The sequence below is a fragment of the Notolepis coatsorum genome, assembly GCF_963971535.1.
Source record: "Notolepis coatsorum genome assembly, chromosome: 7".
Lineage (NCBI taxonomy): Eukaryota > Metazoa > Chordata > Actinopteri > Aulopiformes > Paralepididae > Notolepis > Notolepis coatsorum.
This window is the reverse complement of record NC_140171.1, coordinates 32,424,174-32,442,065: the sequence shown is the minus strand read 5'-3', so window position 1 is coordinate 32,442,065 and position 17,892 is coordinate 32,424,174. Positions and strand designations below refer to the sequence as shown.

Sequence of the window (17,892 nt, the reverse complement as noted above, 5' to 3'; positions counted from 1 at the left end):
GTGGTCTCTGTGGTGGTCTCTGTGGTGGTCTCTGTGGAGGTCTCTGTGGTGGTCTCTGTGGTGGTCTCTGTGGTGGTCTCTGTGGAGGTCTCTGTGGTGGTCTCTGTGGAGGTCTCTGTGGTGGTCTCTGTGGAGGTCTCTATGGTGGTCTCTGTGGAGGTCTCTGTGGTGGTCTCTGTGGTGGTCTCTGTGGAGGTCTCTGTGGTGGTCTCTGTGGAGGTCTCTATGGTGGTCTCTGTGGAGGTCTCTGTGGAGGTATCTGTGGTGGTCTCTGTGGAGGTCTCTATGGTGGTCTCTGTGGTGGTCTCTATGGTGGTATCTGTGGTGGTCTCTGTGGTGGTCTCTGTGGTGGTCTCTATGGTGGTATCTGTGGTGGTCTCTGTGGAGGTCTCTGTGGTGGTCTCTGTGGAGGTCTCTATGGTGGTCTCTATGGTGGTCTCTGTGGAGGTCTCTGTGGTGGTCTCTGTGGTGGTCTCTGTGGAGGTCTCTGTGGTGGTCTCTGTGGAGGTCTCTATGGTGGTCTCTGTGGTGGTCTCTGTGGTGGTCTCTGAGGTGGTAGGCGAGTGCTTATACCTCTACACTACCCAGCCACCCTATTTTATTTTTATTTTAATTTATCCAGGGGACAATTATTTTTTATTTTTTTTCCAACAATGAACAGCATTCTGATTTTAACAGCATTTTTTTATGTCCTTTTATTCCTTTGCTTTCCTTAATTTCTTATGAAGAAAGAGAATGTTAGGGCGGCTAGGTGGTGTAGTGGGCAAGGCGCTCGCCATCAACGCTGGAGACGCTGGGTTCGAATCCAGCTCTCGGCGTTGCTATCAGCTTGGCTGGTCGTTCATACTAACACAATTGGCAGTGTTAGGGGTGGGAAAGCTGATGGGTGGGTCCTGGGCGTTGTGGACAGCGACCCCTACAGTTCGGTCAGGGCGCCTGCACAGCGAGGGTAGGATCTGGAGAAAGGTAGTGTGACCTTCCACACGTTACACTCTCCCGGTGAGAATCTGCGCTGCCAGGCTGGCTGCCGGCTGGCTGCACGTGCGTCGGAGGAAAGCATGTGACAGTCTCCGGCCTCCCGGACCAACAGTAGGGGGGAGTGCGCAACAATCAGGAAGGGGGTTGGGAATTGGCATAACGACTAACAGTGGGATGGGAGAAAAATCGGAAAAAAGGAGGGGGGAAAAAGATAATAATAATAAAAAAAAAAAAAAGAGAATGTTCATTGGCTCTTCTTTTGAAGTATAGAGTGTTCATGTTCATTGGTTGTCCCAAGTTTTTTTCTTTTTTCCTTTTGGATTGGGAATAAAAGGGATGAAAAAATTTAAATACATTTCCATAATAGAACATATAGAATGCAATGGAATAAAAAATAAAAGATAAAATTAAAGGTAAAAGTAGAAAATCATAAGTAATATTAAATTAAGTAAAATAGAAATAAATAAAACAAAACGAAGTGGGCATGCTAGCGTCCGTACAGAGGTGAGGCTCTGAATTGATCTTGGGTGGGCGTCTGCTGGCGACTGTGGGCCAGTTGGCCGGTGGGCTCTCTCTATCTGTAGATTTGTTGTTTCGGGTATGTCGAGGCATTCTTGTATTAACTTCTCCACAAACTCAATCATGGACGGGGAGTCTTTTTCTGCGTTGGATACCATATATCCGGATATTGTCTCGCCTGGCGCGCCCCTCGAGGCCTGTTAGCTTGTCGTCCATCTTAGCTTGTAGCTTTAGCATCTCCGCCATGATGTCATCCGAATTCTGAATACTCTCTTCTGTTTGCATAATTCGCCCCTCAACCACGTCCACTCTTGTGTTTGTTCTCTTTAATTCCTCCTTGACAGCTCGTCGAGCTGTTTCTTGTTATCTCTTCTAAATTCTCTTATTTCTCTGAGTATCGTGGCCCAGTTTGCTGCGTCATCCTCGTCGTCATCGAAGCGATCTTTAGCCGGGGAACAGCTTCCACTTAGCCGATCTTCATTTCACAAGTTTCAAGTCTCAAGTTCAAGTTTCTTTATTAGTTGTCATACAGAAGTACAGAATATTTTTATATAAAATGCTTCTTTCTGTTTTGCTCCAGAGATTGTGCTAGATAAAAATAGATAAGTATAAAATAAATGTGTAGTGTAGTATAGCAAGTATAAAATAGAAGTCAAGTACGTAGACAAAAGTGTTCAATATATACATATATACAATGCTCAATGCACCGTGCAGATTGATTGAATGAAAGTTTTATTAACAGATTGCAGAATGGGTACAATACAGTACGGCTCAATACACACAATTGTTAAGGGGATGCAGAACAGAAAGACTTTCGTCTTGTTTACATCAGAGTCCCCCATTTTCAATTCATATAGAATTGTAAGTAAGGGTGCAACTTGCTCCGTGCAATCCATTCTTTGTGGATCTAGCCCTGTGTGTATAGTATAGCATTGTATAGTAGTGTACATAAGACCCAGTGCCTCATCCGTAGCCAACAGTGTATTCCACTATCGCAGGACCTTAGCATGTCTTACCATGCTTTTTGTAAACTTCATGTACATATACCTGTTATGTCTTATTCTTATTACTTGTATTATTGCACAAATGTCTTATTCTCATCCTATTGGATTCTTATTATTGTATTATTGCATTATTGTATTATTGCACAATCGTTGCGGGCAAGACCCCCCGCATTTCACTGTATGCTTGTATGCCGTGACAAATAAAACACTTGACTTGACACTATAGACCACAGTAAGATGTAGACCATAGTAAGACAATGTAGACCACACACATAGTAAGGTAGTAGAAGACATGATACAGGTCATACAATTATAGTACAGTGGAGAAGTAAAAAAATAAAAATAAAAAAAAGGCAGTGTAATCAATGTAACAATATAATGAACTCTGAGCATGCACATATGGGCAAGTAGGCAGTGTAAATAGGTCAAGGTGCAAGATGAGGGTATGTATGCCCTGTATGTATTGACCACAGTAAGACATTATAGACCACAATAAGTTAGATACCACAGTAAGACATTATAGACCACAATAAGTTATATACCACAGTAAGACATTATAGACAACAATAAGTTATATACCACAGTAAGACATTATAGACAACAATAAGTTATAGACCACAGTAAGACATTATAGACAACAATAAGTTATATACCACAGTAAGACATTATAGACCACAGTAAGGTATTGACCACAGCAAGACACTATAGACCACAGTAAGATATAGACCATAGAGTGGTAACACAGTAATAACAGGTGATCATCAGTAAATGACAACGTGGCCAATGCACTGCATTAATGGAATTGTGCCATATTGGTATGACATTTTCACAAGAATACTGTGATTTAAATGTGTGATATGTGTGTTTAGGTGACTATGCGTTTATGGGATCTCTGATCATTAAGGAGGTGGTGAATGAGCTTCTGTCTAAAGGTCTGGACAACGCTAAGGTCCTGCTGTTGGCAGGGAGCAGGTGGGTTTAGTGTGTGTGTGTGTGTGTGTGTGTGTGTGTGTGTGTGTGTGTGTGTGTGTTAGGTTAAGGTTAGTGTTATGGTTAGGGCAATGGTTAGGGATAACACATGGATTCAGTGTCCTCTGATGACAAGGACATATTCAAAGTCATTAACTCTCAATAACTGTAAAAAACGAAATGAATGTCTGCAAAAGTGTTTACAGTTTTTGGATATGTGTGAGAGTGCGGAATACATCAGCATTGCTCTTTGGTGAAGAGGTTATGGACGGATGGTCCCCACAGGGAATGAAAACATGGCTGTGTGTGTGTGTGTGTTTGTGTGTGTGTTTGTGTAACCGCTTCTTTTGGACACTTCGCCAACTTCAGAATGAAACAGTGAATCATTCAGTGTACCCTCTCCCTGCAGTGCGGGTGGCACAGGCGTTCTGCTGAACGTGGATCACGTTGCAGAGCACCTGGAGGCACAGGGTTTCCCGGGGATTCGAGTCAGGGGCCTGGCTGACTCTGGATGGTTCCTGGACAACAAACAGTACAGATTCACAGACTGCCTGGACACCATCAGCTGCGCTCCTACAGAGGCCATCAAGAGAGGGATCAGGTGAGAGATGGGTAGATAGAGATAGGGATGGATGGATGGATGGATAGATAGACAGACAGACAGACAGACAGACAGACAGACAGACAGACAGACAGACAGACAGACAGACAGACAGATGTATTACATGGCCATTAACGGCCCCCAAACAACATTTATCCAAGTTCACCGGACCCAAAGTAGGTCCCCATATTGTGAAAAAAAAATGTCAGTGTTTGTGCACATACATTTGGTTCTCTGATGGGCCTACTGAAACTGTGCTTTTCACACTCAAACTGTGAAATAAGACAACCCTGTCAGACTTATATTTAGAAACTGTGCTTTTAACCCTTTCACTGCCACACTACAGAAGGTTAACCCTTTACTAACACACTATAGTGTGATAGCAAAGGGTTAACCTTCTGTAGTGTGGCAGTGAAAGGGTTAACCTGCTGTTGTGTGGCAGTGAAAGGGTTAACCTTCTGTGTTTTGTCGCAGTGAAATGGTTACCCGTTTGGTAGTGCGGCAGTGAAAGGGTTAAAGGAGCCATTTGGAGTTCCGTCTTTATGTGATGTCACATGAATAAGCTCATTGCACGCTCATTGAGTCACATTTGATCTGCAACCTCTAGTTTGACAGTTTGATTTGAATTTAGTTTGATTGTTCACACTCAGTTTCAGTGCGCATCATTGGGGAGTGGGAGCAGCTCATTTGCATTTAAAGATACAGACACAGAAACAGCCTGTTGAGAATGGGACTGAAACAGAGGGGTATAGAGGCAGCTTGTTTAGGGGACCTAGAAAGGAGTCAGGACTCGGAGTAAAGATAAAATGCAATACAGATCATCAGAACCAAGTAAGAAAGTAGCTGCTGTAGTTGTGTCTGTGTGTGTGAAGTCTTCAAGATAGAGCCATGACTGAAAATTTTTATTCTCAGTCGGTTGTTGGGACAAAAATGAATTTATGACCTTGACCTTGAAGGAATTAGGTCTCATTGGGCCCATAATGTTGCAGCAGCTGTCTGACTCATTCTACGTTGTACTTCATACTTTTTGTTGTTAAGGTATTGGGGCGGGCTGGTTCCTGAACGCTGCAGACAAGCTCATGTTGGAGAGGAGTGGAACTGCTTCTTTGGATATAAAGTCTACCCCACGCTTAAAAGTAAGTGAGTGAGTGGATATAAAGTCTACCCCACACTTAAAAGTAAGTGAGTGAGTGGATATAAAGTCTACCCCACACTTAAAAGTAAGTGAGTGAGTGGATATAAAGTCTACCCCACACTTAAAAGTAAGTGAGTGAATGAGTGAGTGAGTGAGTGAGTGAGTGAAGTGAGTTAGTATGAGTGAGTGATACTGAGTCTGACTGTGTGTGTGCATGTGGCTATTATTGGCCATATTTGAAAAAGGTGCTTTATTAATAGTTATTCATATTTCTTAACATTAACTATTAACTATCTATTAACATTCTGAAGTGTCATATTTCTTATCTATTCATGTTCTGAAGTGTTATTCAGAGTTGAGAGAGAGAGAGAGAGGGGGGGGGGGGGAGAGAGTCAAGATATTAAGGTTATGAAGTGTGTGTGTCCTCTGTCCTCGCCAGGCCCAGTGTTTGTGGTCCAGTGGCTGTTTGACGAGGCCCAGCTGACCGTGGACAACATCCATCTGACAGGACAGCCTGTCCACGAGGGCCAGTGGAGATACATCCAGAACCTGGGGAACGAGCTGAGGAGCACCCTCCGGGACGTCCCGTAAGATAGACACTTTGAACGTTTTATTTGAATATGCTAATTAAATTATGCATACATAAAATGTAAGCACTTCTTTCTGATCGTCATTTACAAAACTGATATCACACACACACAGAGAAAGAGAAAGAGTGAGACACGGAGACAGAGATTGAATTGTTGACTGATTGATTTGCATGTGTGTATACTGACAGGGCCATGTTTGCTCCAGCCTGCCTGTCCCATGAGCTCATCACCAGAACGTGAGTAAATAACTACACATTAAAGTCCAACGTCTTTGGATCAAAAAAGAAAAATTTAACTCAACCCATTTCCTTACTTTCTACCTTCCCATTTTGTCTATCCATCACTGGGTCTTTCCATCTCTCTCTCTCCCTAGGTACTGGATGGACATCCAGGTGAAAGACACCTCCCTTCCCAGAGCCCTCCACTGCTGGGACCGCAGTCTCCAAGACAGCGCCCGTGTCAACGGTAGCCACGGCAATGGTAGCCACGGCAACCACAACCATCAAAACCACAAGGTCCCCCCCGTGAGGGGCTGCCCTCTCCACTTGATCGACAGCTGCCCCTGGCCTCACTGCAACCCCACCTGTCCCACCATCCGCGACCAGCTGACGGGCCAGGAGATGAGCGTGATCCAGTTCCTGAAGCACCTGGGCTTCGACGTGCAGAAGATGGCCCAGCAGCAGGGCATGGACCCAGCGAAGCTGCTGGGCATGCTCAACAACGGCAACTGACGGGCCGAGTCGCGTTTGACTTGTGAAGTGCAGGAGTCGTTAGTGTATTCTCAGTAAGCTCTCTCAAACTCTACACGACTGAAAAGGTGACAGACATAGGAAGAGATGTGAGGTTCAAAAGGTTGGGAGCGGATATAAAAGACTCCGGCGCGGAGACGTTTCGAAACCTCTGCAGACTTTTCAAAGTCAGTCGAGCTGAGGGTAAAAAGTGAAAGGCGAACTCCGAACTGTGAGAGCAACAAGGACAAGGAACCAACGCCTTCAGAACTTTAATCAGAAAGAGCAGTGCTGAGGAAAAACAATCGTGTTTCCCAACGGATCCAAGCTCTGTACTGCGAAGAACGCACCTTGAGTTGAGAACAACCGTGAGAACTTCATCCTGTAGCAAACTGACCGGAGGACTGGCGCACCCCCCCCCCCCCCCCCCCCCCCCCCCGCCACACACACATTGACCATCTAGCTGCAAAATATTCTCCAATCAAAACCTAATCATGTTTGGGCTTCTCGAGATAAATGGACGGCATCCATGAAGCATTATGTTTTTATTTTATTTTTTATATCTATTTTCAGTTTTATAGTATAGACAAAGTTATAGATAATTTTTTAAGTTAACATAAATATAGAACAAATTGCAGATACTCGATAGCCTATATAATGTGCATATGAAATGGAAGGTGTTTTGTAATGTTAATAATGTACGGTTCTAAAAAGTGCTTGTTGGGAAAGCGCTAGATTCAGAGCAGAGGGGCGAGTTCACGGGGCTCATCAACTGAGAAAGTGGATTTACTTTAAAATTTGAAAGTCGAAATTATTTTCTTATATTCCAGTTTACAAATAAATTTGAGTACGAGTGCTTTATCACTAGTATGTAAATTGTAGTTTGAAAATGTTAATAATTGATTGTATTGAATGAAAACCCTGCAGATGAATGGGATTCTAATAAGAATGTGCAAACGCTCCCTTCAGCTACTTGGCGACTCGCTGTGTGAAAGAGGGATCAGGGGGGATACGGTGCTGCTCTCTTCTGCCCATACCACTGCAAGAAACCACATTCAGAGTTTCACTTCATGGTGCTGTGTGTCTGTCGACCTTCAAAACCTACTGTATATGCTGCTTCTTTTGTACTTGGATAGTAATTCATGGTTCATACAGTATGTACTACAGTAATCTAAAACAGGAATAATGGTAAAGTGTAACACTTTATTTTCAATTCAAGCCACTTAAGAGGTTTTCGATATTTATTTTTTATCAAAACGTATATCTTTTATGAGTGTTATACTCAAAGTGATTGTAAATTGTAAATATGTTTCGGTACTTTTAACTTTACTTTTAAATGCATGTCCATAAAAATAATTGTGTAATTGTTGCCAGACAGAAATATCTGTATGCTGATTTTACATGTTTTTGTTGTGTCTGTTTACCTGATGCTGAGTAGTACTAATTACCACACCTTAGATGGAAACAAATAAATTCAAATACACAACAATGATAATACATCAGATTTTATTTAAAAGTATGTAAAAACAATCACATTAAAATAACTCTTAAAAACAATAAAAAGCTAAATAAAAAAACATTAAATAGAGTCCCATTCCAGTGGTTGGCACTGAGACTATTTCCTGTATGAACTATCCAATCAGACATAACATCCCAAGCGTACTTGTGACATACCCTGTAAAAAAAAAACACTAACCAATAAAACAACATACAAAATAACATTTCATACTCGACAAAGATTTTGCAGAAACGGAATAAAAACCTATTTGTTCACAGTTGGTAGGAAAGTGCTATTATGAGACTTGAATGAAGACAAATTTGTTTAGTTTAAAAAACAACATACAGGATTCTCCCACTGGCTTTTTGCATGTAATAATTTTGTGCAGACTAGTCGACCTATTTAAAACTCAGCAATACAACTTGCTTCTCGGCTAACAGTCCAGAACTAGCCCAGGTGTCCTCGTCACGCTCAACACCACTCATGCCCACCTTGTAATTCATATCGTCGAATCCGACCGATTCATTTGGAAGAATATCCATTACTCAGTTCATTAATCTGAACATGTTATTTTCGTCTCAGGAGAGCAGGCCTGTCATACAGCGCAGTGATGCAGATGATAGCTTTAGATAAAGGTGAAGGCAGTGGTTAGTTCCTATACAGTATGTTTACCATGGATAATTATCCAACGTCTTTGTCGATACGACAGCTTCTACACTTCTCTCCTTGCTCTGGTTCCCTCTTCCCCAAAAGGCTCAGACGTTATCCAGTTTTCCTCCCAGTGTTATTCCAATTATATCCACGCTGGTTTGTGGGGAGAGGGTTTCATTGAGATCCTCCCAAGTCCAAACCTTAGTGCATCGGGAGGTCAGAGAGCTCCTCAACCGAAGAGACTGGGACCTCAGTAAGAATTGGAATCCTAGAAAAACAGACATTTGAAGATTTGATGAGACAAAAAGAGGAGACCACGTAGAAAATCGCATAAAAAGAAAAACATTCAGTCATGTGATAGTTAATCAAAAGTAGGGTAAAGTATGAAGTCTTTGGTCGGCACAAGATATATTTTAGTCAGGCAACTCACATACTGAAATAATTTTATTAATAAATGTAAATACATTTGATGGCATCAAGACTCTGTTTCTAAGTCACTCCCTGCTAAGCATAATTTAAAGGTAGAATCTGTAATGTCGTCAAACACCAACCTCCAGGCTAAAGAGCCCTGCTTGGTATTGCCTTTATATTTATTTTTGTTCTGGTCTGACTCGCGTGGGTTGGAGTTGAGTGGGGATAGGGCAAGCGTGGCTATTACTGGCCACACCAAGGTTTGAATATATTCACAGTACAATAACTTAATATATAGCTATCCATATTATATTATAGCTAGATATATTACATCATATATTATATAGTACCATATTAGTGTATCTCCAGACATCTCTTGGCCGAGTCTGAGGTGGGGCCAGCAATAGCAACGCTTGCCCTATCCCCACTCAACTCCAACCCACACATCAGACCAGAACAAAAAATATAAACAAAGTGCAGTATCAAGAAGGGCTCTTTTGCCTCGTGGTGGCTGTTTGATGGCCCACAGGTGGATGCTGGGGTGGCGGTGGGAGCACAGCGCAGCAGCAGCAGCAGCATGGAGGCAGTGGGTAAGTGAAGGCAGCAGAGTACACCTGAACAATAAACTGGACTGGTCGGACAACACAGAGGCCCTCTACAGGAAGGGACAGAGCAGGCTGTTCTTCCTGAGGAGACTCAGGTCCTTCAATGTTTGCAATAGACTGCTGGAGTCATTCTACCAGTCTGTAGTGGCCAGCGTCCTCTTCTATGCTGGAGGGGGCTACATCAACTCGAGGGACACCAACAAACTGAACACGCTGGTGAGGAAGGCTAGCTCCGTGGTGGGAGTCGAGCTGGTCAGACTAGAGGTGGTGGCAGAGAGGGGGATGAGAAGGAAGCTGGCTGCTATCCTGCAGAATCCCTCCCACCCCCTCTATGACGAGCTAGTCAAGATGAGAAGCGCGTTTAGTTACAGACTCATACACCCCCCCCCCCCCCCCCGACACTCAACTAACCGCCTCGGCCAGTCCTTCATACCAGCAGCCATCAGGCTCCACAACAGTGGGCAGGGACTGCTGCCAGACATCCAACTACAACTACTAGGAACCTAAAATGACAATAATACTACCTTACCGTATAATAACTGCACCTTATGTGAATACTGTATATTTCAGTTAGTTAGTTAGTTAATTATATTGATTTGTTGTTATATTGTTTACACTGCTTGTTTTTACTACCTGTACCTCCCCTCCCCCATGCTGCTATGATGCCTGAATTTCCCCAAGGGGATCAATAAAGGAATATCTTATCTTAACAACATAAGAGATTGGACCTTATCAGCCTGATATCTCAATTTAGCAACAATCAACAGACAGAGGAAGACAATATACTCGGTCGTTTTCTAGGAGCTGGTTCGATAAGAAGGTTTGGCTAACTCAGTGCTTCTCAAACCTTTTCTGTCAGGCCCCCCTTTGGCGGACCAAAATATTTTGGCCCCCCCCCCCCTCGCCCCAACAAAATAGTCATGAAATGGGCCATGTTTAAATTTATTGAAATAACACCAATATCGTGACCTTTCAAATTGGCCCTATATTTTGTTTTCAGAGCTGTCATGGATGAAAAGCCAGCTTCACACAGATACTGTATGTGGTGCTGAATGGTATCAACACCTTAACACTTTCAGCGCCACGCCTGGTTTTCCGTTTTACCGCTTGAATGCCACCATCGGCACCAATGTTAACGTTAATATCGCCTAATCTATGTTTTAAATTATGGCTATGTGTCTAATCTGCCCATCGCATTATCAAAGACTATTTTCCAGTCAGTGCTGTGAAGACAGATTGTTTTTTTATCGCGTCGTTGCCGTTTCAGAGCAGTTAGAAAAGCCCCCGTTTTGATATAAAAAACAGCTCATTCTGGAGCATTCTATGAAAATCGTCTTTTAGTGGAATATTCCACAACGTTGATATTCGTCGGCCTTTTTATGAATCGTTTTCAAATAAACGCTAGATGATCAATATTATACGTGCACGCACGCACATTACGGCCGCTCGCGGATAATCGCCTCATTGATTTCCTCTTGGACTTTTACAGTGAAACCGAAAGAAGACATTTCACAAAACAGCTTATAACTTCATCAAACTTACTCTGATTATCCTACCACTGATAACATAGAGTCCTTACCTGACATCAGATGGTATCCAACTGGTATATTCCAATTCCTGATCACCATTCGAAAAAATCGATACGTGTATGGATCCAACGCGATACAGTAGAACTCCATGATCCGCGGGGATCTGAGGCTCCAGAATGAACTCTAGTAACCCCGGCTGGATCAGTGAACTGGAAAATGTGGAGTACCGGATTTTTTTCCCCATTCATTTTCATTGAGTCCATTCCAAAATCACTTATGTCATCTGGGAGACGACAGGGGGCGCTTTTTTCCACAGTGATCGTCGGCGCCCCTCGGCTATACTCGGGTAGGCTCGGGTGATGCAATAATTTTTCAGATCGCAAAAAAAAAAAAAAATCCGAGAAATCTCGTGAGTGGCTAGCAACCACCTATAAAAAAACACGAGAAATCTCGTGAGTGGCACTGAAAGAGTTAACTGCTGCATCATGAGATACTTGGTGGGCCATGAGATGAGATACTTGGTACTCAGCACCACACTCTGAAACTAGCTCTCTAGGTGGTATCAGATGAGATTTCAAAGAGTTCTTCCAAGAGTTTGGATGGAGATGCGTCAGGAAGCTTTGTCTCAATGTTGTCTGTAAAGGTTTTTTTTATCCAGAGTAACTTGGTGATCCTTTTCTGTGTTTTATTAAATAATGATTTTCAGATTTTGAGAAATGGTATTTTCATGGAGAACAGTGCAGCTGCAACAGATAGCACTTTAGTGATAATTTTCTGTAATCCAATATTTTTTTTTTTTATTTTTTTTTAAATCTCAAGGCCCCCCCTGTCATGCCTCTGCGCCCCCCCTGCTGGGCGCGCCCCCCAATTTGAGAAACACTGGGCTAACTGCATGTAGCGAAACCAATGCTTTATTTTACTTTCCCTGCCTCCTTTTTCAAACGAGAGGATCAGACCCAGCATGGATTCAGACAGGAATGACCGATTTAAAGCACATAATCAGAAAAAACTAAAAAGCATGACCAAACTAGGGTCCAAATGGAAAATGCAATGCGACTAGCCATGTTTGGGAAAGTAAACATAGCTGCTCAGCTTGAATGTTGGATCTAACAAAATGGATTTATATTAGGGCTGTCTTAAATACTTCGAAGCGTCGTTCGATGGGCATGGGCTTTGAATATGAAAATAAAATTCGAATATAAAAAAAAAGGATTAAATGTTTTAAATTTTTTGTGCAAAATCAACTCTGTCTCTTTTTGTTAACACTTTGGTTGCCTAAGGTTAAATTAATGATATACCATAGATTGCCAGCGCTATTTGTCTATGGAGAAAGTCCCCTTCTTTGCAGGGCTATAACTTTTTAAATTCTATTGCTACATTGCCATTATTAGGGCCCATTCAAAGTCCTATATGTATTGTTCATTGTGTAGCAACGTTAAACTTTTTCATTCACATATTCATAGTAAAGTATGGTCTAATGTATAAGTATGTTTTCATCTCTTTCTGCAGCTTTCTCCAGAACGTGATATATAGCCCCAAATGCATTATATTGATGATGAAATACAGTTTGATGGCAATCAGCGCGATATAAAAAATTCCAACTAGACGTACTTCTAGAAGTTACTACACGTCATCTGATGTTGACCGGATGGGCGAGGGGGCGTTTATAATTCCGTGGGCAGCGTTATACCAATCATCTAATGTGGGTCAAATGTTGATAATATCAGTTATTATCGAAGAAGGTAACGTTACACGCTGAAACTCACCCCAGTCTCCGCGCGCCGTTGGGCGATCATCGTCGAGTAGAAATTTTATCATTATGGGATATATTTTTACCCGGTCCATCTCCAGCTTGTATAATGGTATATACGTCCAAATCATGTTGTTTATCGAGTTATTGGCAATCGATCACCGTGTAGCGTGACGAGCCAGAGTCACATGAACCATAGCGAGCGCCCGGAAGTACTACGGTCGTCATGACAACCTCTATTCAACATCCTGTTTTGGCGATTGCGCCGATCGGCCACCAGATGGCGCTCCTGAACCGCCAGAGAGCTCAGTGGGTCCTGCTGGTGGATCTCAGGCCAGCGGAGGGACATTATGAATCCGATCGCAGATTTTTGAAATATTGATATAAGGACGCTGTACAGCGTCCCCCGGCAACTTTAGCATGGCCAGCAAAGACGTGAAAAGACGTGTCCCGGCACTCAAAGTGTTAACTACAACAAGCAATGCTGTTTGTTATTTAAGATGAGGTCGGACTCGGCACTGACAGATTTGTGTTCATTGTGCTGCTTTTATAAAGCCTCAAATGACGGCTTACAATATTTCATGAAAGCAAAGTGTTTTGTTTGTCTAAGATTTAAAAAGGTTTAAACTTTACAGCACTGACAAAGTTGAACAAAGTGCTGTACACAAAGTCCCACAACATAAAAAAAAAGTTTATAAAAAAAAAAAAATTATTTATACATTTTTTTATTTTTATTTTAATCTCGAAGCTTCGAATTATAATCGAATCTCGGCCCCGAAGCTTCGAATTCCAAAAAAAATAATCGAAGGTTAGCCCTAATTTATATGGACACGTTTATGGAAAGTTCAAGGCCGGACCACAAAGCTTCTCGAAGGGTTAATCGCGACACGCGACGGCTCGGCGGCTCTACCTGCAGCAAAACAAGTGAGTCTCTATAACAATATATACTGTTCTGTAGTTACTGAAACTGAGTCAATATGGCACCGCCCCACCTAGAATAATTTCCCCCAGCCGCCACTGTATATTTCTCAGTACCATTCAAATGTTTTATTTTCTCATAGGATTGCATTTGAATGTAACTTAAGTATATCGCAGTTTGATATGACTGTTTATGATACATGTATTTAATAAATATTTGCATCATCATAGAAAAGGTGGGTAAATAAAGTGTAGATTGTTGTACGCTCAGAGCAGATGGTGTGGTACAGACTGCCCTGGCTGGTGAGGCGACATGCGTTCAGAGCAGACAGTACAGACTGACCTGGCTGGTGAGGCGACGTGCGTTCAGAGCAGATGGTGTGGTACAGACTGCCCTGGCTGGTGAGGCGACATGCGTTCAGAGCAGACAGTACAGACTGACCTGGCTGGTGAGGCGACGTGCGTTCAGAGCAGATGGTGTGGTACAGACTGCCCTGGCTGGTGAGGCGACGTGCGTTCAGAGCAGACAGTACAGACTGCCCTGGCTGGTGAGGCGACGTGCGTTCAGAGCAGATGGTGTGGTACAGACTGACCTGGCTGGTGAGGCGACGTGCGTTCAGAGCAGACAGTACAGACTGACCTGGCTGGTGAGGCGACGTGCGTTCAGAGCAGACAGTACAGACTGACCTGGCTGGTGAGGCGACGTGCGTTCAGAGCAGACAGTACAGACTGACCTGGCTGGTGAGGCGACGTGCGTTCAGAGCAGACAGTACAGACTGACCTGGCTGGTGAGGCGACGTGCGTTCAGAGCAGAGCAGACAGTACAGACTGACCTGGCTGGTGAGGCGACGTGCGTTCAGAGCAGAGCAGACAGTACAGACTGACCTGGCTGGTGAGGCGACGTGCGCTCAGAGCAGACAGTACAGACTGACCTGGCTGGTGAGGCGACGTGGCGTGTGTTCAGAGCAGACAGTACAGACTGACCTGGCTGGTGAGGCGACGTGCGTTCAGAGCAGACAGTACAGACTGACCTGGCTGGTGAGGCGACGTGCGTTCAGAGCAGACAGTACAGACTGACCTGGCTGGTGAGGCGACGTGCGTTCAGAGCAGACAGTACAGACTGACCTGGCTGGTGAGGCGACGTGCGTTCAGAGCAGACAGTACAGACTGACCTGGCTGGTGAGGCGACGTGGCGTGCGCTTCTGCTCGTGGATGGACTGCAGTCGAGTGATCAGAAACTTCTTATCCTCCCCCTCCTGAAGAGAGAGAGAGAAAGATGGAGAGAGAGACAGAGAGAGAGCAAGAGAGAAAGACGGAAAGATGGAGAGAGAGAGACAAATTACATCTTTTGACAATAATGGCAGGGGGAAATATACTGTAGCACTGTGTATGAGTGTGTGTGTATACATGTGTTGTGTGTATGTGTATGTGTGTGCTGTGTATGAGTGTGTGTGTATACATGTGTTGTGTGTATGTGTATGAGTGTGTGTATGTGTATGTGTATGAGTGTGTGTATGTGTGTATCTGTTTTTACATTCTCTATCTGTTCCTGTAGCAGGCTGATGATCTTCCTCTGGCCATCCACCACCTGAGTATAGAAGTAGATGACGATCCTGATGGACAGGACAATCAACCAATCATCAACAACACTTGCCTGTGAGTTACATGGGTTACAGTTTCATCAGCTGTAATAGATAAGCCTACAGTAGTTCTCATGGACTGAACTGTGTGAGACTGCGATATGATTATTGACACTGGGCAGACCTTTTGTGGGGGGGGGGGGGGGGTTCTGTGGTATAATTGACTTGTAAAAGCAAGCTGTATTAGACAAAATGTGATATTGTGTAGACCTTTTGACCAGAGTGTAAAATGTTTAGCTGCTGAGAAGACATTCTGAACCGTGGGAAAGCCCCCCCGGGAGTGTTTACAACAGCTGACAGGCAAGAGAAAGAACAAAAGGGATGTTAATGCAATCGGTCAATACAATAGAAACGGCCAGGAGGAGAACAGTTGGAAGTGTTGTTATTAGTGCTGTCAGGCGATTAAAAAAATGTATCTAATTAATTACAGGATTTGTAATTAATTCATCTAATTAATGCATTTTAATCGCGTAACCATTTTAGGCCTGATATTCTATATTCTATAATCATATTTCAAATTGCATGTGTCCGGATGGCAGAATTCAGTACTGTATCTACAAAACCTTCTGTTTAATCATCTTCCATTTATTCATTTGCTTAGATTTTTCAGGTCTGGTCAATTTTAGCATGGTGTTATTCACAGTCAAAGATAAAAAAAAAATTATTGATATTCTCATTTGGTTCATTACAATTTACTCAAGCCTAGTAACAGACACAATATTTCTGACACTGGGAATACATTCCCTGAGATCCATAGATGTCCCTAGAATCAGATACCAAGAACATGCAAATGGACCATATAAAAAAAAGTCTGTAAATGTGTATTATATGTTCTTATGGAATGAATAAGATAAAAAAATATTTAAAAAAATTAAATTAAATATTTTTTTTAATTAATTGAGTTCATTTTCATAACGCGATAATTTGCTGTGTAATTAATTAATCTAATTAACACGATAAACTGACAGCCCTAGTTGTTATCCAAGTCACATGTCAGTGTGACAAGTTTACTGCATGCAGAACCACAGCTGCAGTGAACAGCAAGCCAGACGTGTGGCTACTGAAATTAAACAGAATCAAAAACTGTTAATGTAATCAGGTCATACTCAAGTGAAGATGGAATAGAAAAATAGAAAATGTGCTTTGGTTAGGTAAAGACCATTAAAATGAGACTAGGAAAGCCTATATACATATATATATGGATCATTAAAGTGACTTATTCATTAAGCCAAAGGACTGTGAAAGACAAGTAAATATGAAAAGTTGGTTGAATTAAACACAACACTATGTGATTCTCTCTCTCTTTCTCTCTGGGTATACAGTGACATATCTATACATAAGTGTTTAGATTCTGTGACAAGCTATTTCAAATGGTTACATATCCATATCCACTTAGGAATGTCAATTTTGCTTATATCACTGTAAGTGGGAGACCAGCTGTCAGTAGCGTCAGTTTGGCTCAAGGAGGAGTTGTAAGGCCCAAGAGGGGGATACAGGACAATATTAGGTAATGTTTGAATATCATGTTAGTATGCAAGGATGGGTCTCATTGGCCAGCCACAGTCAGACCAGTGATGTCATCACCAGTATAAAAATCAGAACAAGGTTTTTAGTCAGGAGGCAAGAACAGGGCTTCTTGACCTCCTCCAATTCCCATTTTCGGTGACAACCATGGTTATGCGAGTATCATTTTGCATTTATTAAACGTTAGGCTAAGGTTAGATATGGAACATTTTAGTACTTGTGTATTTCTAAGTAGTCTGTGAGGCCAATTCAATGGGCACAGGGTAATGTAGGAGCATTGATAACCATGTAATGCATAATTGTCATTGATTAATCCCCATGTTTTCTCAAATGCTTTCTGGGACCTTTCTCCAATAAAAGCACTATGTGTAATAAGTTGAATTATGGCATTGGACATTCAAACTTCATGCCCCCAGCTCCCTTGGTAAGGGAGCGGGGGTACCTTCAATCTCTTTCTCTTCTTCAGCAACATGTGCCAAAGTGGCTCCTTATATTTGATAGGAAACCTCAGTTCCCCCACTCTTTCCATTGTAAGCATCACAGGTGTGTGAATGAATGAATGAATGAAAACTTTATTTAACAGATTGCAGAATGGGTACAATACAGTACGGCTCAATACATACAATTGTTAAGGGGATGCAGACCTGAGAAAGACGTTTGTCTTGTTTCCATCAGGGTCCCCCATTTTCAATTCATAGTGACATATATGACATACATGACATACAGATAGTCAGTACTGCTACATCTATACATTTATGACATACCAGATTTGCAAATACAGTACTGTTTGTGATACAGAAGGAGTCAAGAAAAGGGAGTATATACATTTGACGTAGAAACTG

General features: G+C 42.6%; 2 protein-coding genes across 4 annotated transcripts in view; one reads left to right on the top strand and one right to left on the bottom strand.

The window, feature by feature from the left end:
- The window catches only part of notum1b (notum, palmitoleoyl-protein carboxylesterase b), a 19,512-nt gene extending 12,626 nt beyond the window's left edge, over positions 1–6,886 (top strand). Inside the window, exons 6-11 of the mRNA XM_084319340.1 lie at positions 3,371–3,473; positions 3,880–4,071; positions 5,110–5,207; positions 5,646–5,793; positions 5,985–6,032; positions 6,170–6,886. Coding sequence (XP_084175466.1) covers positions 3,371–3,473; positions 3,880–4,071; positions 5,110–5,207; positions 5,646–5,793; positions 5,985–6,032; positions 6,170–6,527 — 947 coding nt within the window. The 3' untranslated portion in view covers positions 6,528–6,886. The remainder of the gene's footprint in view (positions 1–3,370; positions 3,474–3,879; positions 4,072–5,109; positions 5,208–5,645; positions 5,794–5,984; positions 6,033–6,169) is intronic.
- Positions 6,887–8,019: 1,133 nt separating this feature from the next.
- The window catches only part of tmc6b (transmembrane channel-like 6b), a 55,039-nt gene continuing 45,166 nt past the window's right edge, over positions 8,020–17,892 (bottom strand). For all 3 annotated transcript variants that reach the window (XM_084319335.1, XM_084319336.1, XM_084319337.1), the window contains exons 19-21: positions 15,421–15,499; positions 15,059–15,142; positions 8,020–8,941 (exon numbers count right to left, since the gene is read on the bottom strand). In XM_084319335.1, coding sequence (XP_084175461.1) covers positions 8,924–8,941; positions 15,059–15,142; positions 15,421–15,499 — 181 coding nt within the window. In that variant the 3' untranslated portion in view covers positions 8,020–8,923. The remainder of the gene's footprint in view (positions 8,942–15,058; positions 15,143–15,420; positions 15,500–17,892) is intronic.